This window comes from Pyrenophora tritici-repentis, chromosome 5 (genome assembly GCF_003171515.1).
Source record: "Pyrenophora tritici-repentis strain M4 chromosome 5, whole genome shotgun sequence".
Taxonomy (NCBI): domain Eukaryota; kingdom Fungi; phylum Ascomycota; class Dothideomycetes; order Pleosporales; family Pleosporaceae; genus Pyrenophora; species Pyrenophora tritici-repentis.
In genome coordinates, this window is record NC_089394.1 from 1,675,190 (window position 1) to 1,702,334 (window position 27,145).

General features: G+C 52.2%; 13 protein-coding genes across 13 annotated transcripts; 7 read left to right on the forward strand and 6 right to left on the reverse strand.

Moving 5' to 3' along the window:
- Nucleotides 1-76: 76 nt before the first annotated feature.
- On the forward strand, nucleotides 77-464 carry PtrM4_106130 (chaperone/heat shock protein Hsp12; the record flags this gene model as incomplete). Its single annotated transcript, XM_001936103.2, has 3 exons — nucleotides 77-113; nucleotides 167-256; nucleotides 310-464. 3 exons carry the CDS (start codon nucleotides 77-79, stop codon nucleotides 462-464), a joined length of 282 nt encoding a protein of 93 aa, XP_001936138.2.
- A 309-nt stretch (nucleotides 465-773) lies between these two features.
- PtrM4_106140 (Wbp11 multi-domain protein) lies at nucleotides 774-1,712 on the reverse strand (the record flags this gene model as incomplete). Its single annotated transcript, XM_001936102.2, has 1 exon — nucleotides 774-1,712. One exon carries the CDS (start codon nucleotides 1,710-1,712, stop codon nucleotides 774-776), a length of 939 nt encoding a protein of 312 aa, XP_001936137.2.
- A 213-nt stretch (nucleotides 1,713-1,925) lies between these two features.
- Nucleotides 1,926-3,062, forward strand: PtrM4_106150 (uncharacterized protein; the record flags this gene model as incomplete). The annotated part of the gene is made up of 2 exons (XM_001936101.1): nucleotides 1,926-2,277; nucleotides 2,326-3,062. 2 exons carry the CDS (start codon nucleotides 1,926-1,928, stop codon nucleotides 3,060-3,062), a joined length of 1,089 nt encoding a protein of 362 aa, XP_001936136.1.
- Nucleotides 3,063-4,102: 1,040 nt separating this feature from the next.
- Nucleotides 4,103-5,078, forward strand: PtrM4_106160 (FabG, Dehydrogenase with different specificities (related to short-chain alcohol dehydrogenase); the record flags this gene model as incomplete). Its single annotated transcript, XM_001936100.1, has 3 exons — nucleotides 4,103-4,356; nucleotides 4,408-4,457; nucleotides 4,507-5,078. 3 exons carry the CDS (start codon nucleotides 4,103-4,105, stop codon nucleotides 5,076-5,078), a joined length of 876 nt encoding a protein of 291 aa, XP_001936135.1.
- Nucleotides 5,079-5,510: 432 nt separating this feature from the next.
- On the forward strand, nucleotides 5,511-7,043 carry PtrM4_106170 (uncharacterized protein; the record flags this gene model as incomplete). Its single annotated transcript, XM_066107680.1, has 3 exons — nucleotides 5,511-5,830; nucleotides 6,206-6,705; nucleotides 6,760-7,043. 3 exons carry the CDS (start codon nucleotides 5,511-5,513, stop codon nucleotides 7,041-7,043), a joined length of 1,104 nt encoding a protein of 367 aa, XP_065962129.1.
- A 760-nt stretch (nucleotides 7,044-7,803) lies between these two features.
- On the forward strand, nucleotides 7,804-8,274 carry PtrM4_106180 (FAP multi-domain protein; the record flags this gene model as incomplete). The annotated part of the gene is made up of 1 exon (XM_001936098.1): nucleotides 7,804-8,274. The coding sequence occupies one exon, from the start codon at nucleotides 7,804-7,806 to the stop codon at nucleotides 8,272-8,274; it is 471 nt and encodes a 156-aa protein (XP_001936133.1).
- Nucleotides 8,275-8,555: 281 nt separating this feature from the next.
- Nucleotides 8,556-10,014, reverse strand: PtrM4_106190 (ArgH, Argininosuccinate lyase; the record flags this gene model as incomplete). Its single annotated transcript, XM_001936097.2, has 2 exons — nucleotides 8,556-9,895; nucleotides 9,960-10,014. The coding sequence occupies 2 exons, from the start codon at nucleotides 10,012-10,014 to the stop codon at nucleotides 8,556-8,558; spliced, it is 1,395 nt and encodes a 464-aa protein (XP_001936132.1).
- Nucleotides 10,015-11,137: 1,123 nt separating this feature from the next.
- On the reverse strand, nucleotides 11,138-14,123 carry PtrM4_106200 (GTPase SAR1 and related small G protein; the record flags this gene model as incomplete). Its single annotated transcript, XM_066107681.1, has 5 exons — nucleotides 11,138-11,221; nucleotides 11,270-13,029; nucleotides 13,125-13,337; nucleotides 13,388-13,724; nucleotides 13,788-14,123. 5 exons carry the CDS (start codon nucleotides 14,121-14,123, stop codon nucleotides 11,138-11,140), a joined length of 2,730 nt encoding a protein of 909 aa, XP_065962130.1.
- Nucleotides 14,124-15,728: 1,605 nt separating this feature from the next.
- On the forward strand, nucleotides 15,729-16,943 carry PtrM4_106210 (metal-dependent hydrolase TIM-barrel protein; the record flags this gene model as incomplete). The annotated part of the gene is made up of 2 exons (XM_001936095.2): nucleotides 15,729-15,923; nucleotides 15,975-16,943. The coding sequence occupies 2 exons, from the start codon at nucleotides 15,729-15,731 to the stop codon at nucleotides 16,941-16,943; spliced, it is 1,164 nt and encodes a 387-aa protein (XP_001936130.1).
- A 3,341-nt stretch (nucleotides 16,944-20,284) lies between these two features.
- On the reverse strand, nucleotides 20,285-21,756 carry PtrM4_106220 (uncharacterized protein; the record flags this gene model as incomplete). The annotated part of the gene is made up of 3 exons (XM_066107682.1): nucleotides 20,285-20,292; nucleotides 20,345-21,685; nucleotides 21,738-21,756. The coding sequence occupies 3 exons, from the start codon at nucleotides 21,754-21,756 to the stop codon at nucleotides 20,285-20,287; spliced, it is 1,368 nt and encodes a 455-aa protein (XP_065962131.1).
- Nucleotides 21,757-22,559: 803 nt separating this feature from the next.
- Nucleotides 22,560-23,328, reverse strand: PtrM4_106230 (uncharacterized protein; the record flags this gene model as incomplete). Its single annotated transcript, XM_066107683.1, has 2 exons — nucleotides 22,560-22,566; nucleotides 22,829-23,328. The coding sequence occupies 2 exons, from the start codon at nucleotides 23,326-23,328 to the stop codon at nucleotides 22,560-22,562; spliced, it is 507 nt and encodes a 168-aa protein (XP_065962132.1).
- A 1,068-nt stretch (nucleotides 23,329-24,396) lies between these two features.
- Nucleotides 24,397-25,163, reverse strand: PtrM4_106240 (Atrophin-1 multi-domain protein; the record flags this gene model as incomplete). The annotated part of the gene is made up of 2 exons (XM_001936092.2): nucleotides 24,397-24,403; nucleotides 24,457-25,163. The coding sequence occupies 2 exons, from the start codon at nucleotides 25,161-25,163 to the stop codon at nucleotides 24,397-24,399; spliced, it is 714 nt and encodes a 237-aa protein (XP_001936127.1).
- Nucleotides 25,164-26,092: 929 nt separating this feature from the next.
- On the forward strand, nucleotides 26,093-26,836 carry PtrM4_106250 (HugZ, putative heme iron utilization protein; the record flags this gene model as incomplete). Its single annotated transcript, XM_001936091.2, has 2 exons — nucleotides 26,093-26,170; nucleotides 26,237-26,836. 2 exons carry the CDS (start codon nucleotides 26,093-26,095, stop codon nucleotides 26,834-26,836), a joined length of 678 nt encoding a protein of 225 aa, XP_001936126.2.
- Between the last annotated feature and the right edge of the window lie 309 nt (nucleotides 26,837-27,145).

Genomic DNA, 27,145 nt, shown 5'->3' on the forward strand with positions numbered 1-27,145 from the left:
AATCAATCACCACTTCTACACCAAACCAAACAACCAAACAACCAAACAATCACCAACAATCAACATGTCTGACTCCATGCGCAAGGGACTCGGCGAGCAGGCCCAGGAGAAGAGTAGGTTCACCTTGTTAGGTCAACGGAAGTACAGAGATGCTAACAATCTGCAGTCACCCCCGACTCCCAGAAGTCCACCATGGACAAGGCCTCCGAGAGCCTCACTGGAGCCGGTGACCGCGTTGCTGGTGCCGTTCAGCCTGGTATGTCTCATTCCTTTCATGTCTCTCCAAATACCTACTAATACCCACCACAGAGGGCCAGAAGTCTGCCGGTCAAAAGGTCGGCGATGCCACCCGCTCCGGCGGCGACAACGCCTCCAGCGAGGGCAAGGGCATGATGGAGTCCGCTCAGGAAACCGTCGGAAACGCAGCCCAGAGCGTCCAGGACACCCTCTCCGGCAAGAAGTAAAGCAGTCTTCTGCTTGCCCAGCAATGACAACAAACTTTTCACGACATGATACCTGATAATGGCGGCACACAAGGCCCAAGAGGTGGAACATACCTTTGGCATGGGTGCCGTATATCTATATACCCTACCACCTCATGAAGTACCATTTTGAACATGATTTGTGCCTTTGTCGTTTATGCGTATAAGTCGTGATATGTGCAAGGTCGACTATGACTTCATCTTTATCGTCGCGGACGGTTGCGCCTGGCTTCGTTGTTGCCCAGTCAAAAATGTTGATCGAATGTTAACCTTGATTGCATACTGGCTGATCTACAAATCCTCATCCTCTACTTCTTCAATCTCCACATGCTTGAGCGTGTTCTCCGCCACTGCAGCTTCCTTCGATATGCCCCTCATCTGTCCTTTGGCCTCAGCCGCCATCATATCGTACTCTGCCTCTTGCACTGCAGCCTCTGCCGCTTTCTCTGCCATCTCACCACCCGAGGTACTCTTCAAGAAAGCCTCGAGTTCATCATCCTCTTCTGCACCCTTGCTTTCTGCACGCGCCTTGTTCTCATCCATGTACCCCTCTTCCCTCAACTTGTCGAATTCCTCGGGCTCCAACAAACGACCCTCGCCCTTTGCCAACTTCACCTTCTGCGCCACTGACGCAGGCATAAACCTGGTAGCTTCCTTGAGCAGATTGCGGACCTGGGGCGCGGCCTCGTATACAATCGTGGGTTTCTTGGGTTCTTGGGGCGCTTCTTCGGTTTGTGGGTCGCGGGCTTGGTAGTGTCGGGGTATAGGCGGTGGTGTATCACGGGGCATGGGAATGTGTTTTACGTCGTCGTCCGTGTCGCTGCTGTCGTCGGCCTTTCGGTGTCCGTCTCTTGTTCGCTTGCCCAAGACACCACCATCTCTACTGCCGCCTCTGCCTCCCCGGTCGCCTCGTTCCCCTCTGTCGTCATTGTCGAACCGTCGTTCTGGCTTGAAGACAGGCGCTTTGTCTCCTAATGCTGCGCGCGCCTTGTTCACCGCCGCGAGATCCTTCTCCAGCTCCTGTAACCGTTGTCGCTCATGTGGCCGTATCGAGCCGTTCTGATCGAGTTCCTTGAGGTTTTCGATATCGCGCTGTAGGCGATTCGGGTTTCGGCGCGCGAGTTTCTCATTGCGCTGCGTCTGGAGATTGGCTTTTTGCTTGCGGAGTTGCTTTTGCTTTTCGGCCTTTTTGGCTTCTTGCACGGGATTGTAGTTCTTTTCTTTTGGCATTTTTGACGGCTTTGAAAGTGAAGCTGCGTGTGTGGTTTAGGTCGCGGCGTTAGGGCACGGAAATTGAGATTCTGGGGACTGACGTAAGGTCCGTGCTTTGAGGCCGCGGCGCGTCGCGAACGCTGCTGCTTCTGCTATTTGCAACAGTGCGACGTAGTACCATGTACAAGGTTGTGGATTTACTCTCTTCGCAAGAGGACTGGATTTGAAACTATGTTTGTCCCGCGAGCGCTCAGGCTCAAAGGCGTACACGAAAAGTCGCGGCCCAAGACCATCAAATCGCCCTCCAAAGATCCAGCGGACATTGCTGAAGCTGACCACGATGATGCGCTGGTAAAGGCTATGCAGAAGACAAGTACCAGTTCACCACCTCCTCAAGTAGATTCCATTGACCCTAAACAACCCAAAGCTGGCCCCAGGTATACTACCAAACAAGTCACGCCAGAATATCTTGCTCAGCTTGCTGCTGGCATTGAGCTGATCTTCACCGACTATGCGCATCAAGAGGAGCAGCGTGCAAAATGGCTTCATGATCACTACAGAACGGTGGATGGAGAGGATAAGTGTACATTGTCCAGCTCAACCACTTATTCCGCGACTAATTCATGTTTAGACATCCACCTGACCGCGATTCTTAAGAATCCCAATATATCCTCGCTAAAGCCCGAAGCCTCTCACGCCCTCCTCCAGCAATCCATGCAAGACCATCCATCTGAGATGCTCGAAATCTCAGCCAATCGCTACTACGTCCGTCGCAAACCTTCTTCGTACCCTCCCAAATACCTACCTCACAACTCTTTCCAAGTCGTCGATGATGACGGCTTGTCATTCTGGGATCAACGGACTATATATGTCGAACCTCATGTGCGCAATATGTGTCAGTCACCGGCGAGGGTGGCTCAGTGGCTCACGGAGCATGGACAGCTGCGACCTAAGTGGGCGCCTATCCAAGCTGTACACATGCTATGGAACAGCTGCGCATTCGTTGTCCTCAGTGGACACGTAATGCATGAAGACATGTGGCAGAAGTGGCGAGACTTAGACAAGCCAGAGGATTGGAAGATCATGACCAAGGTTGAGCATACAAGGCGAACCGCCGAGTATGTTGCCCTGCTTGAGAAAGAGAACCCGGGAGGTATGCGAAAGAAGAAGGTTGATGATAGCGAGCTGCCACCCATCGCGCGACCTGCAGTGCTTCCTGTGGCAGCCGATGAGCAGCAGGATCAGGTCAAGAAGAAACGCAAGAGGCGCAAGCCAAACAAGTCAGGCAAGTCGGTCGCCGACACCGAAGCTGACACAAACACTGTTGAAGACGCAGACGACGAGCCAAGCAACAAGCGCAGAGGTTGAAACTATGCGGTCGCGACCATGTCAACGTTATCCATAATAGACTGGGATCAAGGCAGCGTCCGCAAGCGGGTCGTGTGGCTGGAGCCATGGAATATATGAACATCCTCTGATGCGAGTGGCCGCTCTAATCATCTCTATCTCTACCAAACGACCCCAAATGAGTACGGCGACCCCCAAACTTCGCCATCGCAAGCCACTCACACCAGGATCATCTCTGTAAACCTCACCGCTTTCCTGCTAGTATGTACGAAGAGTGCCTAGTAAACTCCCATGCGGTGGATAGCCACTCACTTTATGTGAAGCGTGCGAGATGGCAAAGCGCGGTAACGTAAAAGGCAAATCTGCTGCCATGTTGTAGGTCGGTATGCAACATGAATATGGAAAAACTCAACACCATCATCCAGCAATTGATCCTATCTTCTTACAGATCCCCTAATTTTACTTCAGGTTGGACAAGTTCTACTGAGGTGGATAGTCCTTCGAGCGACACGTTTTGGCCAGAACTTCTGACAGAATTAGGAACAAGTGTTAAACTTTTCTCATATCACACTTTGTTACACTAAATCGGATGTGAGGTGTTGATTACTTGTTGCGCCTGGGCGACATGACATACTTGACATACTAGTGTACCGAGGCCATTGTAGGCGCCAGACACACCTACTGGGTGCATACCCACACTGTCAAGTATCTTATGTCACCCAGGTGCGTGCAACTTATGGATCTCCACATTGCTTCTCAACAACTACATCATCGCGACTCTTCAAAAATAGCCACCCTATTAATTTCCTTTAACCCACACTCTTTTCAAAAAATTCGACACAATTTCTTTTCTTTTTGCAATGTCGCCGCACGTCACATTGACGCGTTTTGTTACGTGGTGCATTTCTCGTGACGTCAGATGTCGGACCCGCTATATCACAACTTCTGCACCACGATCTTCCCCCTCTTTACTTACTACATTCAAAACTCGAATACCAGCAGTTGAACGTACACAACAGGTCAGCAATCAACTACAGACTCAACAACGAAACTACGCAAACATGGCTCCTTCCAACAACCCCGAACTCCAGATGGGTCAGGTCTTCGATGTCAAGGACAAGGTCGCCCTAGTGACTGGTGGTGGCTCTGGCATTGGTCTGATGATCACTCAAACTCTCGCTGTCAACGGAGCCAAAGTGTACATTGTAGGCAGGACAGAAGAGAAGCTAGAGAAGGTTGTGGAGGTACATGGACAGAACATCGCGGGTCAGATCATTCCGATCGTTGGAGACGTCAGCACAAAGGAGGGTGTGTCGTAAGTTTGATCGGAAGGTTAGCGAGTAAAAGATACTGACGTCACAATCAGAAAGATCAAGAAGGAGATTGAATCAAAAGAGAAGTGTCTATGCGTACTGGGTAAGCAGCCCACACAATTTTTTACAAGAATTATTACTAAATCAATTAGTCAACAACGCGGGTATCGCTCCAGGAAAGACAGAGGTCAAAGGTAGCGCTGATGAGCTAGTCGAAAAGCTCTTCGACGGCACAACTGAGCAAGAATGGCTCGACGTCTACCAAACCAACGTGGTCGGCCCTTTCCTCATGTCCACTGCCTTCCTCCCCTTGCTCCAAAAAGCCACAGAGACTCACAAGGGTTACTCCGGCACTATCATCAACATCAGCTCCATTTCTGGTCATATTCGCATCTCACAGGGTCACTTTGCCTACAACAGCAGCAAGGGCGCTGCAATTCACCTGAACAAAATGCTCGCAAGTGAGATTGCGAAGAACGGTATCAAGGTCCGCGTCAACTCCATTGCTCCCGGTGTTTTCCCCTCCGAGATGACCACCCAGGAGAGCCGAGACGACAACCAGAAGAGTGAGATGCCCAAGGAACACAAGGAAGGTCTTCCAGCTCAGCGTCCTGGTAAGGACCAGGATATGGCTGCTGCTATCTTGTTCGCTGTCGGATGCCAGTACCTTAATGGCCAGACTGTCACAGTCGATGGCGGTTACGCGATCCAGGTCGGTAACTAGAGTCTCGAGAATGAGATGTCTCTATGTATTATAGCTTAATATGCAAAAAGCGGCACTGTTTCCAGTCGCAGCCTTAGGTACCCGCCACGAATGGTGGAAAAGCATTTCATGGTGTAGCACGGGCGACCATAAGCCCACGTGTATGAATATATGACCACTTCATAATCTCAATTTATCCTTCTCATGATTAAGTGTAGTTATCCTCTTTCATTGGAAATTCAGAAGCCTCACTACTAAGCCAGTGTCTAACCCTCTAAGCCTAAACTAGACATAGTGGCTGACTAAGCATGCGCAGGTGGTCTCCGTCGTCATCGCTCCCGAAGAAGCACTGTCACTTCTCAACTCCCGATAACAACAAATTCCACTATATCCTATTTGCATCATAGATCCGAGCGAGGGATAGGATATATCTCTCGATATATGTCTGCCAGCATGAGCCTTCTCGCTACAGAGAACGAGCCGTTGCTGCCAAAAGCACCAGCCAACGTCATAACGTTCGAGCCCAACGACCCAGAAGACCCGCGCAACTGGTCAAGGACACGAAAATGGCTCATGATCGCTTCAATCGTGCCTATAGACCTTAGCGTTTCTTGGGGCGCAAGTGGCTTCAGTCCCGTTGCAGGCGACTTTGGCAAAGACATGGACGTATCAGCAAGCGTCGCGGTCCTGGGGTTGAGTATGTACGTGCTTGGGTTGGCCTTTGGACCTATGACTCTAGCACCGTTATCTGAGTACTTTGGCCGGCGGCCTGTGTATGTGGTGTCCTATGGAATCTTTCTTGTGTTGCTCTTGGGGACGACGTATGTGGAGAGCCTCGGCCTGTTCTTCGTTCTGAGGCTTTTCTCCGGCTACTTTTCGTCGGTCACGATATCCAACTTTGGGGGAACTATTGCGGATCTTTTTCATCATCATGATACCGGGCCAGCCATGTCTTGGTTTCTTTGGGCTGCTACGGGAGGTAGTCCGACGGGCTTTGTGCTTTTCTCGTTTATCGCAAAGGGCAGGTCGTGGCATGCTGTTTTCCGCGTCATGTTCTTCATTTGCCTTGTGTTTTGGGTTGTTATGGTTATTGCTCTGTATTCGCTTGGAGAAACGAGACACAGCGTGATTTTGCTGCGAAGAGCTAGAGCGTTGCGTAACGCGACGGGAGACGAAGAGCTGGAGGTACCGGATGAGATGAAACAACGAGGACCGAAGCAACTTTTTGGCACAGCATTGGCACGCCCATTCCGCTTCCTGGGTACCGAGGCCATTGTTCAATTTGGAGCCTTATACAACGGCTTTCTGTATGGCCTCTCATTCCTATTCAACGGCGCATTTCACATGATTTTCGGCCCAGACGGGTACGGCTTTGATACCATTGGTGTTGGTATTTCTTTCCTTGGGATCGTAGCAGGCATCACGATAGGGTTGGGAACGAACATCTTCCAAGAACGATACTACCAACGCCGGGTTATTCAAGCCGGGAATCGCGACGTTCCGGAAGCAAGAGTGCATCATGCAAAGCTAGCAGCTATCGTGTTGCCGGTGTCACTCTTGGCTTTTGCACTCACAGCCACGCCAAACATACACCCATTCTTTGCAGTACTGGCTAGCGCTTTCTGGGGCTGGTCTTTTTATACCCTAAGTGAGTCTTTTATCAATCTTTCGTTGGGGCATGTCGCTAACGGTTTGGCTGTAGTCCTAATGACCCTCACATACACGGAAGACGCATACAAGACATACTCCGCATCCGCACTCGCGGGCATCGGGCTAATCCGAAATCTCGCTGGCGCTGGGTTCCCACTTGTCGGACGACATCTCTTCCTCAGCGTAGGGACAAGAAATGCAAGCTTGGTGCTAATGGCTATCGCCATCTGCTTGGCACCAATCCCCTTCGTCCTCGAGAAACGGGGCGTATCGCTACGCAAAAGAAGTCCCTGGGCTGCTGCGCATGAAGAAGAGGACGAGAGTAGTCAAGAATAGAACATGGCAATTGATTCGAAAGCCCGAACGCATCTGGCGCTTGTTTCGGAACATCGGAAAGGCCCCCCAAAAGTTCCGTACTAGCGGCTCCACGAAAAACACGTGACGCTTCCCTCACGGAGCCAGCTCGTCATCCCATTGGACTCAACAAACCATGGCAATTTCGCCAAATGCATATAGAAAAAGGTACAAACAAGAGAACATGTTGTTTCGGATCTGTCCGCACAGGCTAGCGCGCAATCCCATGGGGCATTGCCGACCAACCAAGGCCTGTAGCACAGCCCAGAGGGTCGGCGCGTAACGCTGGAGTGGGATCTCGCGCCTAAACCTTTCTACCCGCATACCCGCATACCCGCATCTCCACCCCAGGGATATTCTTAGAAGGCCGTTTTTTGTACATATGAGGCTCTGCGGGAGATGGTAGTAGAGTATTCATCAGCTTTCAAACGTCTTCTTCAGTCATCTTTCCTTTGGTCCTTTACCAGTGTGTTCTGTGAACCACATCGTATCGTCTCTTTTTTCCATCATCGTTTCGAATCTACTTTCCTTGAGCTCAATTCTTCTCTGCATAGCGAGGCCGTTGTCATATCGCCATCTCTTCGAACGATTTATACGATTTCCTTGGAACCAAGACGAGCAAACAGTGTTTGATACACGACCACTACAACATCGAGCGCATCAAAACACCACGGGAACAACTCCTACTACAATAAACTTTTCAAATCCAAAACACAAACAAACGTCTTAACTACCACCGAAAATGTCCTGCGCACCTTCAACCTCGATCCCCCACCCACCCACCACCCTCTCCTCCTGTGCTGTCCCCATCGGCGGCCAAAACAGCTCTATCCTCCACGCCTGCTGCAACGGCCACATCAACGCCCTCGCCACATACTCCGCACCCGACACCACATCTACGTCCTCCTCGTCATCAACACCCCCCGTCATTGTAAACTCGGAAGACAACGACGGATGTTTCTTGTACTGCATCACTGATTCCCCGAGCTTGGTGCAGACGTGTTTAAAGCAGAAGATGGATGAGGCCGAGATTGCGAGAGAGGGAGAAAGTTTTGCTTGTTTTGAGGCGGAGAAGGTGGTTAGGAGAGAGAAGGGGAGGGTTGTGAAGAGGGAGAGTGGGTATGCGAATGCGGGTGTGAAGGTTAGTGCGGGCTGGGGGCTGAGAATATTGCTGAGTGTGGGTGTTATTGCGGCTATCGTGGGTGGATTGTGACGATGGATGATATCCCTTTTTTCTTCTCTTTTCTCTTTTTGCAATGCGCTGGCGTTTGGATAGTGGGCGAGTTCGCCTCGGAGAACCTGGGAAGGCTCCACATAGATTGTGAAGGTTTAGTCTCATCAATTGACCAAGAGGTCATGAATCCAAAACTGTCTTTTTTGTATTGTTGTCTTTTGATACAACAAATCCTGGTCATGATCATGATAGCGTCATACTACGTAACTCCTCATCCGTCAACTCAACACCCTACCTCCAGACCTTGTATAGATTCCTCCCTACAAGATCTTCTTTAAGATATCAATCTGCTCCATGACCGCACTCTTACTCGTGCCGCCCGTCGCGTTCTTCAGCTCAACCGCACGCTCATAATCCAAGCACTCAACAACATCATCTCCGAGCCTAGAGTCAATACCCTTGAGCTGTTCGAGACTAAGTTTATCCATAGGCACGCCCTCATTCTCCGCAAGCGCAACAACACGACCTGAGATATGGTGACCCTCACGGAACGGAACGCCCTTCCTAACAAGGTAATCTGCGAATTCAGTAGCGAGCATCTCAGGGGCAAGCGCAGCGTGCATCTTGTCCGCGTTGATGCTGAGGGTAGACAAGACACCTGTAGCAATCTGGATCGAGTCGCTGACAGTCTTGATGTGATCGATGAGGGGCTCGACAGACTCCTGGAGATCCTTGTTGTACGTCGTTGGCAGACCCTTGATGGTAACGTACAAACCCGCCATGTGGCCAAACGCACGGCCGCTCTTACCACGGATGAGTTCCAGACTATCCGCGTTCTTCTTCTGCGGCATGAGCGAGCTACCCGTCGAGTACGCATCTGCGAGCCTGACGAAGCCGAATTCCAAACTCGAGTAGATGATCAGGTCCTCTGCCCAGCGAGACATCTTGAGCATGAAGCTGGAGCCCCACTGCAGAGTTTCAAAGACAAAGTCGCGGTCGCCGACGGCGTTGAGCGAGTTTGTGAGGAGGGATTCAAAACCGAGTTCTGCGGCCATGGCGGCCCGGTCGATGTTGAACGGGTTTCCGGCAAGGGCGCCGCAGCCGAGCGGGGAGCGGTTCACGCGCTTGATGACTTCGCGGAGGCGCTCGAGTTCAGAGGCAAAAGCCGTGGCGTGCGAGAGGATCCAGTGCGACCAGCGGACTGGCTGGGCTTTCTGGAGATGTGTGTAGCCGGGCATGAGCACGTCGATTTCAGCTTCGGCTCGCTGCACAGACGTCTTGATAAGCAGCTTTAGGTAGCCCTCAAGTGTACGGAGTTGTTCTCGCAGCCATAACCGCATGTCGGTTGCGACTTGCTCATTTCGACTCCGCCCTGTGTGTAGTTTTCCGCCAATGTCTTTGCCGATGATTTCGCTCAGCCTCCGCTCGTTTGCAGTGTGAATGTCTTCGTCGTTTGCTTTGACTTGGAACGAATTCGATGCCCACTCTTCCTTGATCTGGGCCATGCCCTTTTCAATGGCAGCGAACTCGTCCTCTGTGAGGATGCCATTGTTCTTGTTGGCGCGAGCAAAGGCAATGGAGCCGGCAATGTCTTCAGCGTAGAATAGTCGGTCATAGGGTAGCGAAGCGTTGTACTGCTCCATGACTGGGTCAAGCCCCTCTGTGCACACACACATGTTAGTCTTCAGTCCTCTTAGCCCGATTGAGCGATTGAACATGCATACCCGTGAAACGGCCTCCCCAGAGCATGTTTTCCGCTACCTTCTTCTCAGATGCCATCTTGTGCGTGTACAAAGGTAAGATTAGCGAAATTGTGATGTGACTGTTTGCGCGTGAGAAAAAGTTATGACGCCGCATCGGCGGCAAGGGTCTGCGACTGCGCTACCGACTGCGGGGAGCATTCCGCCCTTCCCCACCTCCGATACGGACTAAAGATATCTCAGCCACCAAGCAGTGCGCGTCTCCTTCTCCAAATTGCCAATTAATGCAAAGTCATAACTAGTGCTTGCGTCGGTTATCTCATCTGATAATCACGAATACGATCGATTGTCCTGTGACGATCCCCCGTATCGGTGCATATGCACGGCATCACTCCAAGTACTCCAATCTTAGCGTGTAACGGGCCTCTGTGGTGTTTTATGTGGACATTTATGCAAACTGTTGAATTTGAAGCCTAAAGAGGCTGGATTGGTGATACCGTATAAGATGGAGTTATCCAACCTTGTATGGACATGATGCCATGTCTACTAAATACGCTATACGCCAACTCGTTTACGCCGAGACCAGAATGCGTACAGTTCCGTTCCGATGTATAAATGCTAAGAATACAAACTCAATAAATGATTGCTTAGCTAGAGTCTAGATCTGCAGCTAAAACGCTTGCTTATTCAACAAAGGGAACAAGCAAATGCTCTAGCTGTAAAGCCAGACTCTAGCTATAAAGTAACAGAGTGTCCAACAAGCTCCGTAGCTTGGAACAGCAAACATCTTGCCAGATGTTCTTGACTGTGTGGTACCGCTTGTATAAAACGCCAGTGGGCAGAGGTATCGTGCAGTAAAGCAGAATAGCAATATCGACAGTATTAGATGGTGGTATAAATGCGAAAACGTCCGTCGTTACGAATGCAGTACTCTCCTGGACAGATGGGTATATATGGCGAAGATGGGTATGAATAGCGATATGGTGATGCGGTCGTGCTCAGGTGTGTAAATGGCTTCTGATGCTCGTCGCCGTGTGACTTGGTGGCGAGGGTAGAGCCAAGGACGACATGGATGTAAGGGATGGTATCGAGGCCAAGGACAGGCGTCCAGCTGTGAAGACGCGAACTTAGCTTATCTGATCTGACGAATAGATGGCGACAAGAAGGCCGAGTCGGGAATAGGTGTGTAAAAAGGGCAAGCACTAACGCTCTCGGAACCATCGCACAAGCCGGCCACGCTCATTGGCATTCTGCGCTTCAAGATGAGCACTGCGCTCAAAGAGATCCTATCAACGTTAGCATGCTAGAACTACCAGCACCATCAACCAACTCACATCTTCGTCTTTGGTGATTTTCACGTCCAGGATGAGATTTCGGATCTCTTCGCACTTTTGCCAGTTGGGATATGGCGTACCCTGTGCACGTTGTACTCCAACAATGACTTCGCCCATGATCTCAAACTTGCGCCAGTTTATTCTCTCTTTTCCAGTTACCCCGCCAGGCGGTGCTTCCTTGCTATCTCGCTTTCCTGCAATGCCTTCGAAGACACTGACTCCTGGGTGGGGTGAGAATGCCGAATCAGTCTTCTTCTTGTCATTGACGAAGGTCGAATTCCCTTCCGAGGCTGATACTAGGTCGCGGCGGTGCAAGGGAATATACGGTATGCGCTCTCCTGAACTGTTTTCCCATGCCAGTCGATATGCGCCGTGTGACTTTGAGTGGTTCATCAGGATGTCGAGCTTCCAAAAGTCCTGAGTTGTAGGTTGGGGAACTAGGTCCCTTGTTGCGATCAAACGAGAAACCGCTGTGCCTTTGATACCTGCCAGAACAGCACCCAACATGTTGTAGTCGTTCAGCTTTCGGAGCTGTCGCGCAATCTTCATCCACTTCTCCATCATAAGCGCCCTATGCTTTGGTTTGTCGCGTAGAAGAATGTAATTCGATACCAGAAAAGCGACATGGTTGAAATGGTCGGTCATCCGTGTCACATTCTCCAGGTTCTTGCATCTCTTCTTCTCTTCGGCATTCAGGCTGACGTGCCGGACAAGATCACGTGGTCGCACTGAAGAAAACATGATCCAGTCTATCCGAGTCATTTCTCTTGCAATGGCCTCTTCCGATTCACCCATCAGTTGGTGCCATTGGATCTTGGACAAGGGTTTGATAGGGTTGGGCTCCAACTGTCGGGCGAGTCGTTCATTCTTCTCCACTTGGGTTAGTAGGATCTGCGATGAGCCCATAGATCCGTCCAAGGATGGTGTGCCGCCTGTCACGCTGCTCCGTGCAACTGAATTTCTTGCAGAGGGGCCGGTCATGTGGCCTAACGCTCTTGAAAATTCATCCTCGTCCGAATCTTCATCCAGTACGTTGTTGTGGAAGGTGGGTATATTCTCATTTTGTGCGCGTTGGCGATCGCTGCATGCCCAATCGGTATCATCGTCTTCAACCACCATTTCAAGATCTCTGATAATCTCAGTCGCAGCTACTGAAAATTCGCGGTTCGAGGCCAGAGAGGTTGCAAATCTGCGGATGAGTCGGCGTGTGGTCGGATAGGCAAAGTCACCGGGATAGTATGCAACCCATTGCTGCAGTATGGCCAGGTAGCGAAGCTGTGAGATGATGCGAATCATTGGTAAGTCTTTCTCCTTGTTGATGGCCTCAAAACGCTTAATGATGGCTTCCAGCAACTGACCTGGAGTTGCGAACCTCCGGTACAAGGCCAGGAAAACAGAGACGAATTTGGAGTCATTCTTGGACATTGGCTGGGCGAGTAGGCGGTCGACCAGCTGTTCAAAAGTATATCCGTTCTCATCGGAAGGCTTCACGGACATGATGCTTTGGCCGGCGTCGGAATCCTGGTCATCGGAGTCCTGCGAGTCATAGCCGGGAGATTCCTCGGCATTGAAGAAAGTTTTGTTGGTATCGCTGGGCTTATAACGGTCACTCTTAACTTCGCTGGACTGGCGTTGAAACCTCATGGAGATTTCTGAGCTAGCACGCTCGTGTTTGCGAGCCCAAAGGTCCTTTTGGGTGATTGATTTGACTGCAGAAGAATTGGCACGCCGTCGTGCCATGGACGAGGCTTGGGAACGGGCTGTAGTGGGTCAATAAAGTGCATGCTTGGCGCACAAGTATGGATGTTGCGTGTTCGCAGGGTCAGGCTGTTCCAAAAGGAAATGAGAGACTTACGTCGCTTAGCCGCTATGGCTGCTCGAGCGATAACTGACAGGCATGCTCGGTGCGTCTCCGGAGCAGATTCCGATGTCTGAAACGCGCACAAGCCGTCAATGAAGGTTTTGGCTCTTTGCTCAATCACGGCTGTGTCGACATGGCGATGTGCGGGGTGTTGATCGCATTTGCAGGCGACCAATACAATGGGCAACTGGGCCTTGTTAAGTATGCCTGTGGGTTTGGTCAGCATGCCAAACCAAGGCATCCTCACGGATACTAACTGAGCATATCCGGGACCTTGCCCAGACTGTCTGAATTTGTGACATCATACAGTATGACGGCGGCATCTATGCGTGGAGTGACACTGTCGTGCACCGTTTCTGGCCACTTGATGATGCAGCGCTCGGTCAGGTGCACGTCGTCGGCCATCATTTCGAGGAAGCGCACAAGGTAGGGCGAGCCATCAATGGCAATGGTGCGCGAGCAGTTGCTCGTCGTGGCCGCGTCGGGCAGGCCGAGGGCTCTTCGTATGAAGGTGGATCTTCCAGAGCCCCGCGCGCCGATGACGGCCATGTTCAGTTCTTGCATAGCCGGCGCGCCCGAGTCGCTGTTGGCAGACTGGAGGGAGACATGCGTCAGCGTTTCGCCATACGAGCGCTGAGGCGCAGAGACAGCACTTACACCCGTCGAGGGCTCCGATGCCGCGTCGCCGGCAGGCTGGCGGTCCTTGGCGTGCGTGGGAGACAGAGGGCCTTCAGTGTCGGACGACGACGCGGCGCTGCTGTCACCTTGGTCCTCTTCCTCTGGGTATGGGACCTGGTGGGGGAAGTGGTAGCGCTGGAAGAAGGCGTCGTCGGTGATCTCTTCGCCCTCGCAGCCCTCGTCGGTACTACTGAGCTGCGTCGATGCGGCTGCTTCATCCGTCCGGGGCACATTGGGAGCCGAATATGCGCGCGTCTTCAGGCCAGGGCGCTGGGGGGCGATGCCGGCACTGCTTTCTCTGCGCGGCGCCTGCATCTTGGGCGCGGGGGAAGCGTGCACTGCACGGCTGCCTCCTGTCGCGGGCACTTTGGCGCCTCTGCGGGCACTTTGGCTGGGGCGCTCAGTCGCGGCGCGTGGGCGCAGACAATGGCCTGTACGTGTACGACGTGATGGCGGGCGTGAAGACAGGCCCCAGGCGCACTTGGGACATTGGAAAATGCCGAGCCGGAGGGAGGGAAGAGGGAGGGAAGCAGAATCCAGAAGAGAGACAGCAGGAGACACAGCAGTTAAGTCAAGGCCAGGCGGTGGTGAAAACAAGGGGAGTCCTGGCGAAGACGTGGATAGTGCAGTATAGACGTCCAGCTGTTGAGACGAGCTCGTGTGTTCTTGCAGTTGCAGGCGGGGATCAATCGAGTCCAAAGTCCAAGGTTGGTGTGAACGCCAGGGTCTAGCAGGCCTTAGCTCGCAAATGCAAAAGGATGCGCGTAACGAGCTCTAGTCTTCCCGCGCCGACATGGCACTTGACTCTGTCCAAAGGCTGTAATGTGCATAGCCAGCTCAAACGTTCCCCCGCCCCTGACGCTCTGACGGCCGGCTTCATGCAATGCTATCCAAACTCTCCTCTCTCTCTCTCTCTCTCTCTCTCCCTCTACTCTCACTCTTGTCGCTGCACCAAGTCCGTCTGACTCCCGACTGAACCATGTGACAAGCTTCAACCTTCTCTCCTTGGACCTGCACGCCCGTGTCGACATGTGGGCGTGGGCACGTGTGTCCCGTAGTGCACCACCATCCGGCATAGAAACCTTGGCTTCCCCTAGCGTCCCTCTGTCTGAATCTGTCATGCCCAGATGTGCCCAGAAGATTGCTCGCAACATGAACAGCTTCCCCGAGCCACTCAAATCACTACTGTAGATGGTTGTCATCGCCAACCCATGTTTGTTTGCACACCTCGCACCACTTGTCATCCGCGAACACATAAGCCGGCCTCTCCACAGGCGGGGTTGAAGCTGGTTAGATACTACACGCTATAGCTGGCCGCACATATCGCTCGACGCTGCAACTTGACCGGCTGTTAGTTGCCCTGCCGCCGTTGGGTTTGCGTAGTGCGTACCAGGTGCCCTGCCCAAACCATGATATGCGGATAGGGGCTCTTCTTGCACCCTCTGCCCGGCACCTATCTTCGGGAATGCCCCTGCCATGGCCTCGCATCCTACCCACTGAAGTGACATTTGTTTCATTTCGACACGACTTGGCTACCATCTATATTGATCTGCGCCACATTTCCGACCGATCGACGCTCTCTCCACACGCAATCGCCCTAGCCTACCAATGGCTCCAACTTACTCCAAACTTGGTGTACCACCGAAAATGGCCGACATGCGGCATATGCACTTCAGCATTGCTATCACGTCTACTGCAACCTCAGCCCATGCTTATCATGCCAAAACTGTGACTGCGCTGGCGAGATTCGACCGTCGCCCATCTCCGCATTGTGGCTGCCTACGAAAACCAATATCCCTATCGTACCACCCCACGATGCCTCACTCCTCAGCCACTGGTATGTGAGCCATTTAGCCTCTTTTCTATAAAACTACTCGCCTCATTCCAACATGGCGGGCACCCTACATCACTTGGCTCAACATGGCCACAATCGACCGCGTACTTTACCTTGGAAACGCGACCCAGCGTCGATATACGAGTGCAACCGTGTCAGTGCCTCGTATCTTTGGAAAGGTAGCCCTTGAGGAACATGTAGGCACGAGTATCTGGGCCAAGTATAATCTTACCCCACCCGCCAATGCTGTCGTAGGCGTACTCAACCGTCCGCCTACACTGGTAAGGCAACAAACTTCCGTGATCCTGTAAACTCAACTCAATACTCACTAGCCCAATACACTCGATACGATAGCACGCCTTGACGACATCAACGGACGCCTGTCGTCCATGAACCACAGCGGCATAGGCTATGTCATCGTCTCGCTCAGTTCCCCTGGCATCCAAGGCGTACACGACACCGCATTAGCAATAAAGTTCTCAACGGACATCAACGATGAACTCTACCTCAAATACGCCAATGCCTACCCCGACAAGTTTGCCTTCTTTGCTACCGTCCCCATGCAAGACCCCGTAGCTGCCGCCTCTGAGCTCGAGCGCGCCGTTAGTCTCCTCGGAGCAAAAGGCGCCGCTATAAACGGATACACGGATATTGGCCCGCCCGGTAACTCGACTACACGCTACCTAGACGACCCCATCAATGCCCCCTTCTGGAGCAAAGTCGCTGCCTTGAATGTGCCCATATACCTGCACCCCCGCGCCCCTCCACCATCCCAACAACTCGTATACAACTATCCCAACAACTCCCTTAGCGCCTACCCCGGCCTTGTGACAGGCGGATTTGCCTATGGCGCAGAAACTGCAGTCCACGCTTTGCGTCTCATGCTATCCGGCCTCTTCGACACACATCCAAACATCCAAATTATCCTCGGTCATGCAGCAGAAGGTCTACCTTTTCTGATACACCGCTCAGATACGCAACTCGCTGCAGAGGTTCCCGGTACTAATGGCCCATATAAGCGCCCACTGAGGTACTATCTCCGCAACAACTTCTACGCCACGTTATCAGGTGTGCGTCGCTTGTCGACGACGCAGTGTACGCTAGCGGAAATGGGTGAAGAGAGAGTCTTGTTTAGTGTGGATTACCCGTTTCAGAGTAATGAGGATGCGGCGGATTGGTTCGATGGGGTTGAGGGGATGAGCGTGGAGACGAAGAGGAAGGTTGCGAGGGGAAATGCGAGAAGGTTGTTTAATTTGACTGTGGACTTGGATGAGCGGCAGATTGATGGGGATTTCATGTGAAATACACGTGAACTACGCATTGTGATTCTTCATCTCGCACCACATAACTCATGTCATTACATTAAAAATTACTCGTAATACATATATCGAATTCACATGGAAAACACACCACACACACAATCGTCCTATCTCCCCATCCGGAACATGCCTAGAATCCCACCAAAACACCCCGCCCCTCCCTCACCATCATCATCACAGTCTCCCTTCTCCCCTGTCCCTTTACCCATCCTAACTAATTCCTCCTCCCTCTCCTGCTCCAGCTCATTCGCCCGTCGAACCCTCTCCTTCATACTCGCCCGTCGTATACCATAAAACTCCATCTTAGCCTCGTCGCGCTCAGCCTTCCACTGCGCCAGCGTCTCTCGCCTAGGTACCGTACGCTTCTCCAGTGTGTTAGGGCTGGTAGACTTGGGATAGTACCGATTGTTGGTTGGGGACGGGGTGGATAGTGGCTGCGGTGGAGACTTGTGGTACGAGTGTGGTCGTGGCCGGGATGACACGCTTGGGCGGTGTGGACTTCTCATCGGGTATGGATATGTCTTGTGTCTGTGGGTAAGAGACAGGGGACGCTCAGCCGTTAGTGCGACAAGCGACTCTAGTCGTGCTCGTTGTATGTCGCTGTGTTGGTGATGTTGGGATGATGTGCTGTGTCGTTTGTTTGAGCCGGGCGACTCGACATGTAGGCTGGGTAATGAGGAAGTTCTTGTACCGGTACCAGGTCGACATGGGAAGGTATATGACGGTACTGTGGTGAGCTCCTTGTGTATGTATCGAGTGGGCATGGAATGGTGCCGTAGTTTCGGAGGAGGCGAGGCGATGGGCAGCGGCGGAGAGGCACAGGATGCATCCGACGAGGAACCAGATCGCGATCTTCTTACTACGCTGTCGCGGGTGGACTGATAGGAGCTGGAATCTGTGCTTTCTCTCTCGGGCGCTCCAATGTCAAAGGTGGAAGCATCGGAGTGGCCAGCCATTGTCCCGAGACTGGATCGATGATCGAGTGTGTTGGAAGAGGATGATGAGATGCCGCTGATTGAGCGGCTATTTGCGAGCATTTGATGGCTAGAGTATGACCGGAGGCTGGTGCTGGAAGGGGATGGTATTGGCTTCCTCGGTATCGTGGAGTAGCCTCCGTTTGGAGGTATGTGACTTAGAGGCTGCTGACGATATGTTGATGCTGCTACAGCTCGTTCACTTTGTATCCTTGCTCTCTCTCTTCTTGCGTTCCAACCTTCTTTTTCCATGGCTGCTTCGTTGCTAGAGGGATCTTGCGACGACTGTACATGGTATGGTGAGGACGGATGCATAGGTGGAGAGACGGCAAGAGCCTGGAGACATTGTTGGCTTGAAGAATACTGGGGTAAGCTTCGCCTTTTGCTGAGGTCTTGAGAGCTCCTTTTGGTAGCAGGACGGTGGGTTTGACTTCGTTGTTTGGGCTTTCCCGCAATAAAGGAACTGAAGTCGGGCGCTGCATCATCTGTGACGCACAATTCACTGATAGTATGTAGACTTCTCCTTCTTCCCTGTATCTGTCGGGAATTCGAGGGGAGCTGATCGGTGGGGGCCATTCCCCGTGGAAGAGGTTTTTGGAGAGGCATATTCTGGGTTGACTTTGTTGAATAGGTAGCAGTTTGCTCGAGGCTGTGATAAGCTATGACGACATGTACGAGTCGCTCAAACGATGGAATAGACAGGCGTCTCGGGAGTATCGTCAAGCGAACGCTGGGTGTGAAGTGCAAGACCACAGGTAATTACGGTTAAGCAAGCTCCTTCGGCAATGCCTGCGGAAGGTAGCATCTCCAGTACCATGGCTTGCTTAAAAGAACCAGCAAGCGCGATTTCCCGGTGTACACTGACTCGGAGCACAGATGAACGAGCTTTTCTCCTCACCAACGACGCGTCTCGATGCACATGATCGGTGGATCTCGGAACAGAGCTGGAGTCTGTGTCACAACCCTTGCATACATCGTCGCTCTTGCGCCAACTTGCGGCTTTTCAAAGGTCTGAACGTTTCGTTGGCGTTGCACAACAGTTCAAGAACTGAACTTGTAGATACCTTGTACGGACAGTGCTCCTTGGAAACAGCGGTCAGTGTGGTTGAGGAGTAACCTTGGTAAGCAGCGGGACTCTGATAACTAGAGAATACACGGGTGCAGTGACCAGGAGCACTGCGACCTCAACCGACGGCGACTTCAGAAGGAGGGGTTTGAGGGGCGAAGTGCTGAATGAAGCATACATTCTCATCTCTCGGCATTTTCCTGAATGTTCAACATCCCCGAGATCTGGCCAACACTAGTGCTAAATCTCATCAGAAGAAGTAACAGGCGGAGCTATTTACTGTTGAGGATCAAGGTTGATCACATCGGGAAGGCCATTCCGTCGGCGACCCGAGCATTGGTGTAGAAGCGCGTGGCCGACAGGGGAGCCAGTCTTATCCCGTGACAAAGCCTAGCTCAGATCCAGCTCGAGGGGAAATCGGACCCCGCGAGTACGACAGCGTGGCAACACGACGAGATTACAGGTCTATGCGGGCGCACCGCCACGTTGCGTTCTGTGGGACCTCGTGTAACAATGGAGCGGCCCGCGTAGTGAACCATCGTAGGCTCGGAGGAAGTGGATATCCAATGGTCTGATGTACATCTAATATTGATAGGGATAATAATAACTCCAAAGCTGTGGTCGGCGACAAGTCCGCTACTAACAAGGAGCGATACACTGCTCCTGTCAAGCAAAGGTCATTGTGTCTCCTGTAGGCAGCGTGGCAAGTCCGAGACACGACACCATTTCGCCTTTTGCGACCATGTCCGCGTTGAAAACGAAAGAAGACTGCATGGCGCGTGCGAACAATCGATGCCAAGAGCTGTGGGTTGTGGGGATGTCGGTGCTCCATCGGTGAGCTGTTGGCGAAAGCGGACAGGCGCAGTGGGGTTTGCGTATTGATATTCGTCATCGTCATGAGAACATGGATTTCTTCTTTCCCATTGTATTCGCCATGACTCCTCTTCTTCTATCGTAGTACACAGCGTCATTTGCCGCGCCAAACACCACCCTAGTCACAGCTATCGACTCTCCATCCGGGACGAACGATTCGTTTTCGCGTGTTCGGATGGCGAGCCGAAGCTAGAACAGCCATGCCGTCAGTGCGTGTGGCCTTTTCCTCCGATCATGGGTTAGGTGCAGTAGTATCGCTCCGATACCGACTCTGGGGTGAGCCCAAAGGTATCCGAGCAGGTCTTGAATCACCAATTCTTGAGAAAAGAATGGTTCCATCTCGAATAGGCGACTGGCATATCACATTGTCTTGGTGGCGCCGTTGCGGGCAAGGTTCACCGAGAGTCTACTTATAGAGCTTGAGCGACGCACATGAAGAATAGGGCGATGCGATTCCGTGGATTTCCTACCAACAGACCGTTCAATCTTGCTAGGCACGCACGGGAAGGCTCGAAGAAGGAGTGGTCGTGGCTCTCTTCCATGGTAGCTAGCGGCTCTGACGAGAGAGGGGGCCGGGCGCTCTCCACTCTTTTTCTCAGGCTCTGTCGTGGTCGGGGCTGGGTTCGACTGAGGATCTTCAATCACGTGGGTTTGCGGTTGTGTATCAGGAGGCGAACCAGATTCCATCTCGGGTTGCGTGGTGTTCTGAGGCGACTGCCTTGCCATCGAAGTCGGCTTGGTGGGCCGGGAGAAGTTCGGAATATCCTGGACAGCATGTTTGGTGATGATTACAGGCTGCGCAACAACATGCGCTGATGAAGATTGTACGGGTCGTGGAATTCTTGAAGTGGCAGGGAGTGACCATCGCGGGATATTGGATCCAGTACTTGACCTGCGTGTCAAATGCGAGGTCGCTATAGAATGTCGCGTCTTCTCCAAAGGTTCCATTTCGGTAGTTTCGGCAACTGATGGGAGAACGGGGTTCCTGAGGCGCGTAGCACTGGATGATCGTGTGGAAAGACCGCGCTTCAGGCTTCTCCGGCGGGTAGGTGCGGTCGGGGTCACTACTTCCTCTTTCATATCGAGATGCACTTCCATGACGACCGCCACCTGGCCAGCAACATCTCGCGGATCCAGCATAGCCAACTCTCTATATCTTTCGTCAAACGTCCTCCACCATCTCTGGCTCATCAGGTTCAGAGTCATGGCTAGCGTGCGAGTGCAAGCCATGTTTTCGGTCCAGGTTTTGTGTATAGCAAGAGCACGCTCCATTTTTTGGCAAGCTTTCGCAACACGCTCTTTGCTCAGACGACTCCATGGTTTAAGGATTCCCACGACATCATCACTTGGAGCATCTGCAGTGATCTCGCTCCAAATCATGTACAGGCGGTGAAGGTCCCATCCGGCGTTCAGCAGGTTGTTGCTGGTCATGACCACGATGGTGCGCAGATCTGATATCTTATTGAGAGTGATAGTAGTTACCATTGTGGTAAACCGGAAGTTCTCGATACTATCCACAAGGTCCTCCAAATGGTCATTGGATACGTCAGAGCCATGCGCACCTTCGACGACTGTAGAGCGCCGGGAGAACCGGGCATTGTTAGACGGGCGTCTCCGAGAGATCCAGGAAGGCGCGTAATTCGAGGCAACAACTGCACTGCGACGCGTGTGTGTGTTTGGTACACGCGTTTCCTGTCCCAACTTGGTCGAATGTCCTGTGGGGATAGGGTCTAAGATGGCTGAGAAATATGCACACAATTCATTTGCGCCATTCATACGGATTGCGTCGCATCCTTCCATGCCAACATTGTCTTTGATACGTTAGCACGAAGGCAATGAGGGTCCAGCAAGTAAGATACTAACCGGGCACGACGGTGTACATGCGAGTGTGGATGCCCATCGGATGACGTTCTTGGCTACTTTGGCATTAATTTGACGCAATATAAACACTGGGGAAACAGGTCGCTTACGATTAATTTAGCACTATAAGTGTACGGAAAAGGAAAGAGGCGGCTATGGCTGACAGTTTTTAGATAAACGATTGAAGACCAGCTTCGGAGAATTCTTTTGTCGCAGCAAGTGAAAAGGGGTCCATCTGTCAAAGAGAGGTACCGTATTGTAGCAGACACGGTTGCTTCTGCTTACGTGATCGCTACCGGCTGAGTATGCTCAAAGACTTTGGAAGGTTTACAGTATTTGAATCAGTAACTGGGGACCGTTCCAACTTTCAAATGTTGAGGGTTGACTAGATGGGTCTGGCCGTTACGCTTAGGCCAGTCGAAGTTCTGTCGGATGTACTGCAATTTCTATGCTACAGCCGTCAGACGCGGGATGTCAACAGAATAACTTGTGTTGACCCTGCGTCGGTCAAACCAAACGGTATGTTAGTCCGGTCACGTCCGCGCGACCGTGTTTTGAGCTCCCGCCGCATTGCGCGAATCGCGGCCTCGGTACCATGACTGCGGCCGAGATTGCATGCAGGGTGTTAACGGTCCGAAGGCTTGTCATAATATCATTATTGATTCTTTTATCTTTGTGATGCTACTATTCAAGCCCAAAATCCAGCAACCAAATGAACTCCTAAACGCTCAGACAGAGTCTCCACATACGCTTCCCGGTGTTGTGGTCGGTGGTATCGATCGGGCCGAGTCGTTAACGTCGTGGGAACAGAACATGCGATATCGATCAAGCACTATTCACTGTTAAGTTCAGTTACATGTACATGCCAGAGGGCTGGCGAGGGAAGAATAGAAAGGAGGGGTCGTGTTGCGGACAAAGTGCACGATGAAAGCGATGGGAGTCTTTTCGATTTGGATGACAACAATGTGTTATTGGCTGTGCAATGCCAATTAGCATTCGTCTGTCCTCATCTACTCGGTACCTTCGTCGCTTTCGCTCGTGCAGTCTTGTATGGCGCAGTGTAAGCGAAAGGGCGAAGGTGGGGGTGAACTTACTACAAGCTTAGCGTCAGGTCACCGCGAATGCTCGCTTTGAGTTCAATCTCGATTTCCAAATTCGCCTCCAACGTCAACTTTAGACCGTCCTGGTCCTTCAGCTCGCTGCCCTTTTGTTGCGGCTCCATGCGGTAGGGTTCGTTTGGGTTTGTGCCGCGCATGGGGATCTCTCCTCTCATTGCGCGCGCATGTGTGACGGGGCCGTCCATTGATGTGCTGTCGGGACCGATGCGCTCGAACATGCCCATCTTTTGGAGGTCGCCATTTGCATCGGCTTCCTCGAGGACTTCTAACGATGTAGTGTGCATGTACTTTCCGTTCTTCTTGTCTTCTTCGAGACGTTGACGGCGGGCACGGCGCGATGATGAGCGGGACCGTGCAGACTGTAAGCCCGCCTCCCGTTTGTCTTGTTTCTTCTTGTTGATGGCCTTTTGCTGTGCCATGGTCGACCTCTCCTGCACCTCCGAGTCGGAGCCGTTGTCTTGGTTTTTGTCCGCCATGTCGTCGGGAATCCTTGCGATCATTCAATGTCTCAGGCGGGTGATGGGACGAAAACTGCGGTAAACAGTATCTCAAGTGTATAGTAAATGAGGTTGAAAGGGAAACTTCAGACAGGGTAAACTGCCAAACAACAAGTTCCAAGGTCAAAGTCCAGGTCAAGGTTCAAGCAAGAGCCGGAGGTTCCACACAAGGACGCATGCCGCGACTAGCATCATGGCAGCTCCACGCCAAAAACAAGATTACTCGCAACGCCTGAGATGACCAGCACCAGCGCTGCAGAACAAGGCTACAGGCCACAGCAGAAAGTCTAGCCCGTTCCCACTTCATCCGCCGCTGCTGCACCCACTATCCGTTTCACCGTTCTAGCATAGGGCCGGTGACGTCAAACATTTATCCCCAAGCGACCTCGTCTCCACATACTTGACGGCTGTCGGTTGCATGATATGAGACTGACGTAAAATCCTTGTTTTGGCTGATGTGGCTCTGCAAAGATCACTACTCTTTTTTCTCCTTAGCTGACGACGCGCGAGGCAGGCGAAGCGGACCAGTCTGCTCCGCCAAGCCTCTTCCGTTCCACGTCCCTGGCTAGACCAACTTCCCGTTCCAAACTTCCCATCAATCGCCTAACGCGGTCCGCTGACCGCGCTGTCAATAACCGTTTCGCTATTGCACTTCCTGCTGCTCCCAAGCCGTGGCGAGGCAAAATCCTGTCTCGTCGCATAGCGAGGAAACGAACGTGGTTGGAGCCTGCCTGATTGCGAAGACGCTTGTTTCTATATCTAGTTTATGATATCATATTGCGTTCAAGTAACTATACAGTTTGAGTTCACCATTTATCGAATATCACGTGTCAATTGTAAACCTCGGCTCCATCATCACCCAAATCAAGGCCAGAGATTACTATTTGATTTCAGGTAAAAGTACGATTGGTTTTGTTGTATTCTGAATACATTGCGCACAGGCACTGTGGCACTACCTGCGAAAACTCCAGGCCAAAACGCCATCCAAATGTTCAATTAAAACCGTGCGATACATGTCGTGCATTAGCATTAATCGTCGAGTACAGTTTAGTTCCTGAGCAATGTTAGCAATGCGAATCATCAATGTCTGACATAATTGTCACTTACAGTAATCCAAGTGTGAGGTCACCGTGGATCTTGGCCTTGAGCTGAATCTCAATGTCGAGATTGAGCTCCAATCGCAGTCGCAGTTGCTCGCCTCCATCCTTTCCACCTTCTTCTTCACCACCGCCGCCGCCGCCAGTCAGACCTCCAAGGGCCTTGCCAGCAGTGTCGCCAACTTGGTTGACGGCGTTACCAGCGGTGTTTTGGACCATGTCTCCAGCACCACCGAGCGCGTCTCCTCCAGGGACGTTCTCGGTGATGTCGTCGAGTGGACCGCCGCCCTTTCCGCCCTTCTTCTGGCGCTGGCGGTTGCGACGGCCGCCTGATTGCGAGACATCCGACCGCGCATCCGATTCGGCACCAGACTCTGCGCCTCGACGGCCGCGGCCACGCGACTGGCGGCGTCTCGATTGCGACTTGGACTTTTCTTGCTGGGGTTCATCGGAGTCGTCGGCGTCGGCGCCGTTGGATTGCTTTTTGGATTCTGCGTCCTCTTGCTCAGCTTTCCCTTCGCCATCGCTATCGGGGGCAGGAGTGGCTTCAGGAGTGGGCTGCTGTTGAGGCTTCTTTCCGCCCAGCTTCTTCGGCGTCTTCCTTTCGGTTTTCTTACTCGATGATTCCGCGCTGCCCTTGCCGCCTACCGAGGCGTTGGCGTCTGCCTGTCCCTCTCCCGACACGGATTGCTTGTTCTCCTCGACTGTATCCGCCATGGTGTTGATGCGGTTTTAGGAGTGATTTGTGGAAGTAGTAGTATGAGTGATGCTTTGCGCACAAGACGTAAGTAAACTCAATGCTGCTTCGGAAGTTCGACAAGAATCTAGGGGCCACGGGAGCAATTTGTTGGTAAGATAATACCCGACAAGAGCACAGGAACCGGTTTGATGCTTGGACGCTTCTTGTTACCCATGCCGCTACACGACCCACCCGTCATGCGGCCTGACGCACAATGTGGCACCCACATTCACCCCACTCACGAGGCGAGATCCCTCGTCTCAAAACCTGACGTCATATCTGGATCCCTCAGCCCCGGGACACCAGCCACACCTTTGACACCTGGCAACATCCCGGAAGATCAATGCAAATTTCGCTTCGGCAACTGTGCCCACTCCAATGCGTTCCAGGCTTTTTCTCGTTCCCTGATACCATGTCTGATTAGAGCGCGGATAGTCGTCCGTTAGTCCGGTGTCAATGGATCGAATCGATCGAGCAACGCGTCAGCCAGACGCGTTCATGTCGATCGCGTTGCCATCGTATGACTTCCAAGGTTGTGTTGTGAAGTTGATATTACTGGATTCCATGCAATGGCTAGCGAAGAACTACATCATGTGATATAAGCCTCGCAGTCAGCCTCCCTAGCCTGCTTACCATACGACGGAAGCTTGCCGTATTATGAAACTAACCGAAATTGTGGACTTCCTGTCTTGGTCGAAGGCTGAAGTTTATCAAGGATGTTGGAATTTTGCTAGCAGCTAGCGGGCGTTGAGAAAGGACTAGACGATCGCGGGGTATGGCTCGTTCATCTTCCGATCATCGCCGGGCCGACGGCCTCCGGGCAAGCGCGATACATCGTCCACACACCGCGCCTAGTCCAGCTCCCATAGGAGAACAGCCACCAGGAAAAGATCGCGATCAACTACCAATGGGTTCCCCAAACACCCAGGATGAAGCCACCAGGCAGCGCATCATTAAGCACATGAACACTGACCACCACGACTCTGTACGCGCGCTAGAACAACGTAACGCTGATGTCAAGCACGAGTCTCGTTTCTGATTCTGACCGCAGATACGCCGATATGTCGAGGCCTTCGCTTCCAAGTCCGTGTTCCAGAGCCGCAAGGCGCAGATGATCGATATCGATCTCAACCAGATGGTGATTAGCTCCGGGGACGGCCAACGATCCGTCATCACTTTCGATCCACCGATGCAAAATCTCCGCGAAGCCCGTGAGCGCGTTGTGCAGCTGGACAAAGATGCGCAGCAAATCCTAGGCCGAAGTGATATTCCAGTCACAACCTTCATCCCCACGTACAGGCACCCGACCCATTTGGCTCTGTTCACAACGTCCTTACTGTGCTTCCTTTTGCTTCCTCGACAGGCCAACTGGCAACCTGGTTCGCTACTTTACGATAGCGTGCTACATCTCGTACCAGGTACCGCCAGCTTTGTTGCTAAATTCGGTTGGACCGTCGTTTTTCTCATGCTAGCTCATGTTATTGAGGCTTTCATCATGGTGAGAAAGCTGGCAAGGCACGGATGCACCTTTCTTGATGCGGTGTGGTGGAAATGGGTAGGTACCTGCCTCGTAGAGGGCTTTACTTCGTTCAGGAGATTGGACGCTTTGGTCGAAGAGAAGAAGAGGGAGAAAGAGGCTAAGAAGCATTGAATGGTGTCATTGTTCACTGGTATCTCAGGTTTCGCAGTTCATGTTGAGCCTCGTCGGGGCACGTGATTGCGCATTGTCTCGTAAACCTAGCGTGTGCATGTTTGAGTCGGGGGCAGCAGCATGTGGAGAAAGAAAGCATTGTTGTATCTTGTGTTGAGCGATATAAAGCAATCCAGTGTATCCTAAGGCTCTGGCTTGTTAGTACCTACAGAGATGCGTGTGCTAGGGCAGCAAAGAGTCATAATTATCATCATTTTTGACCCTGCACAGCCTTGCTCAAGGCTACCGAGTGAGGCGGGTGTGGCTTTT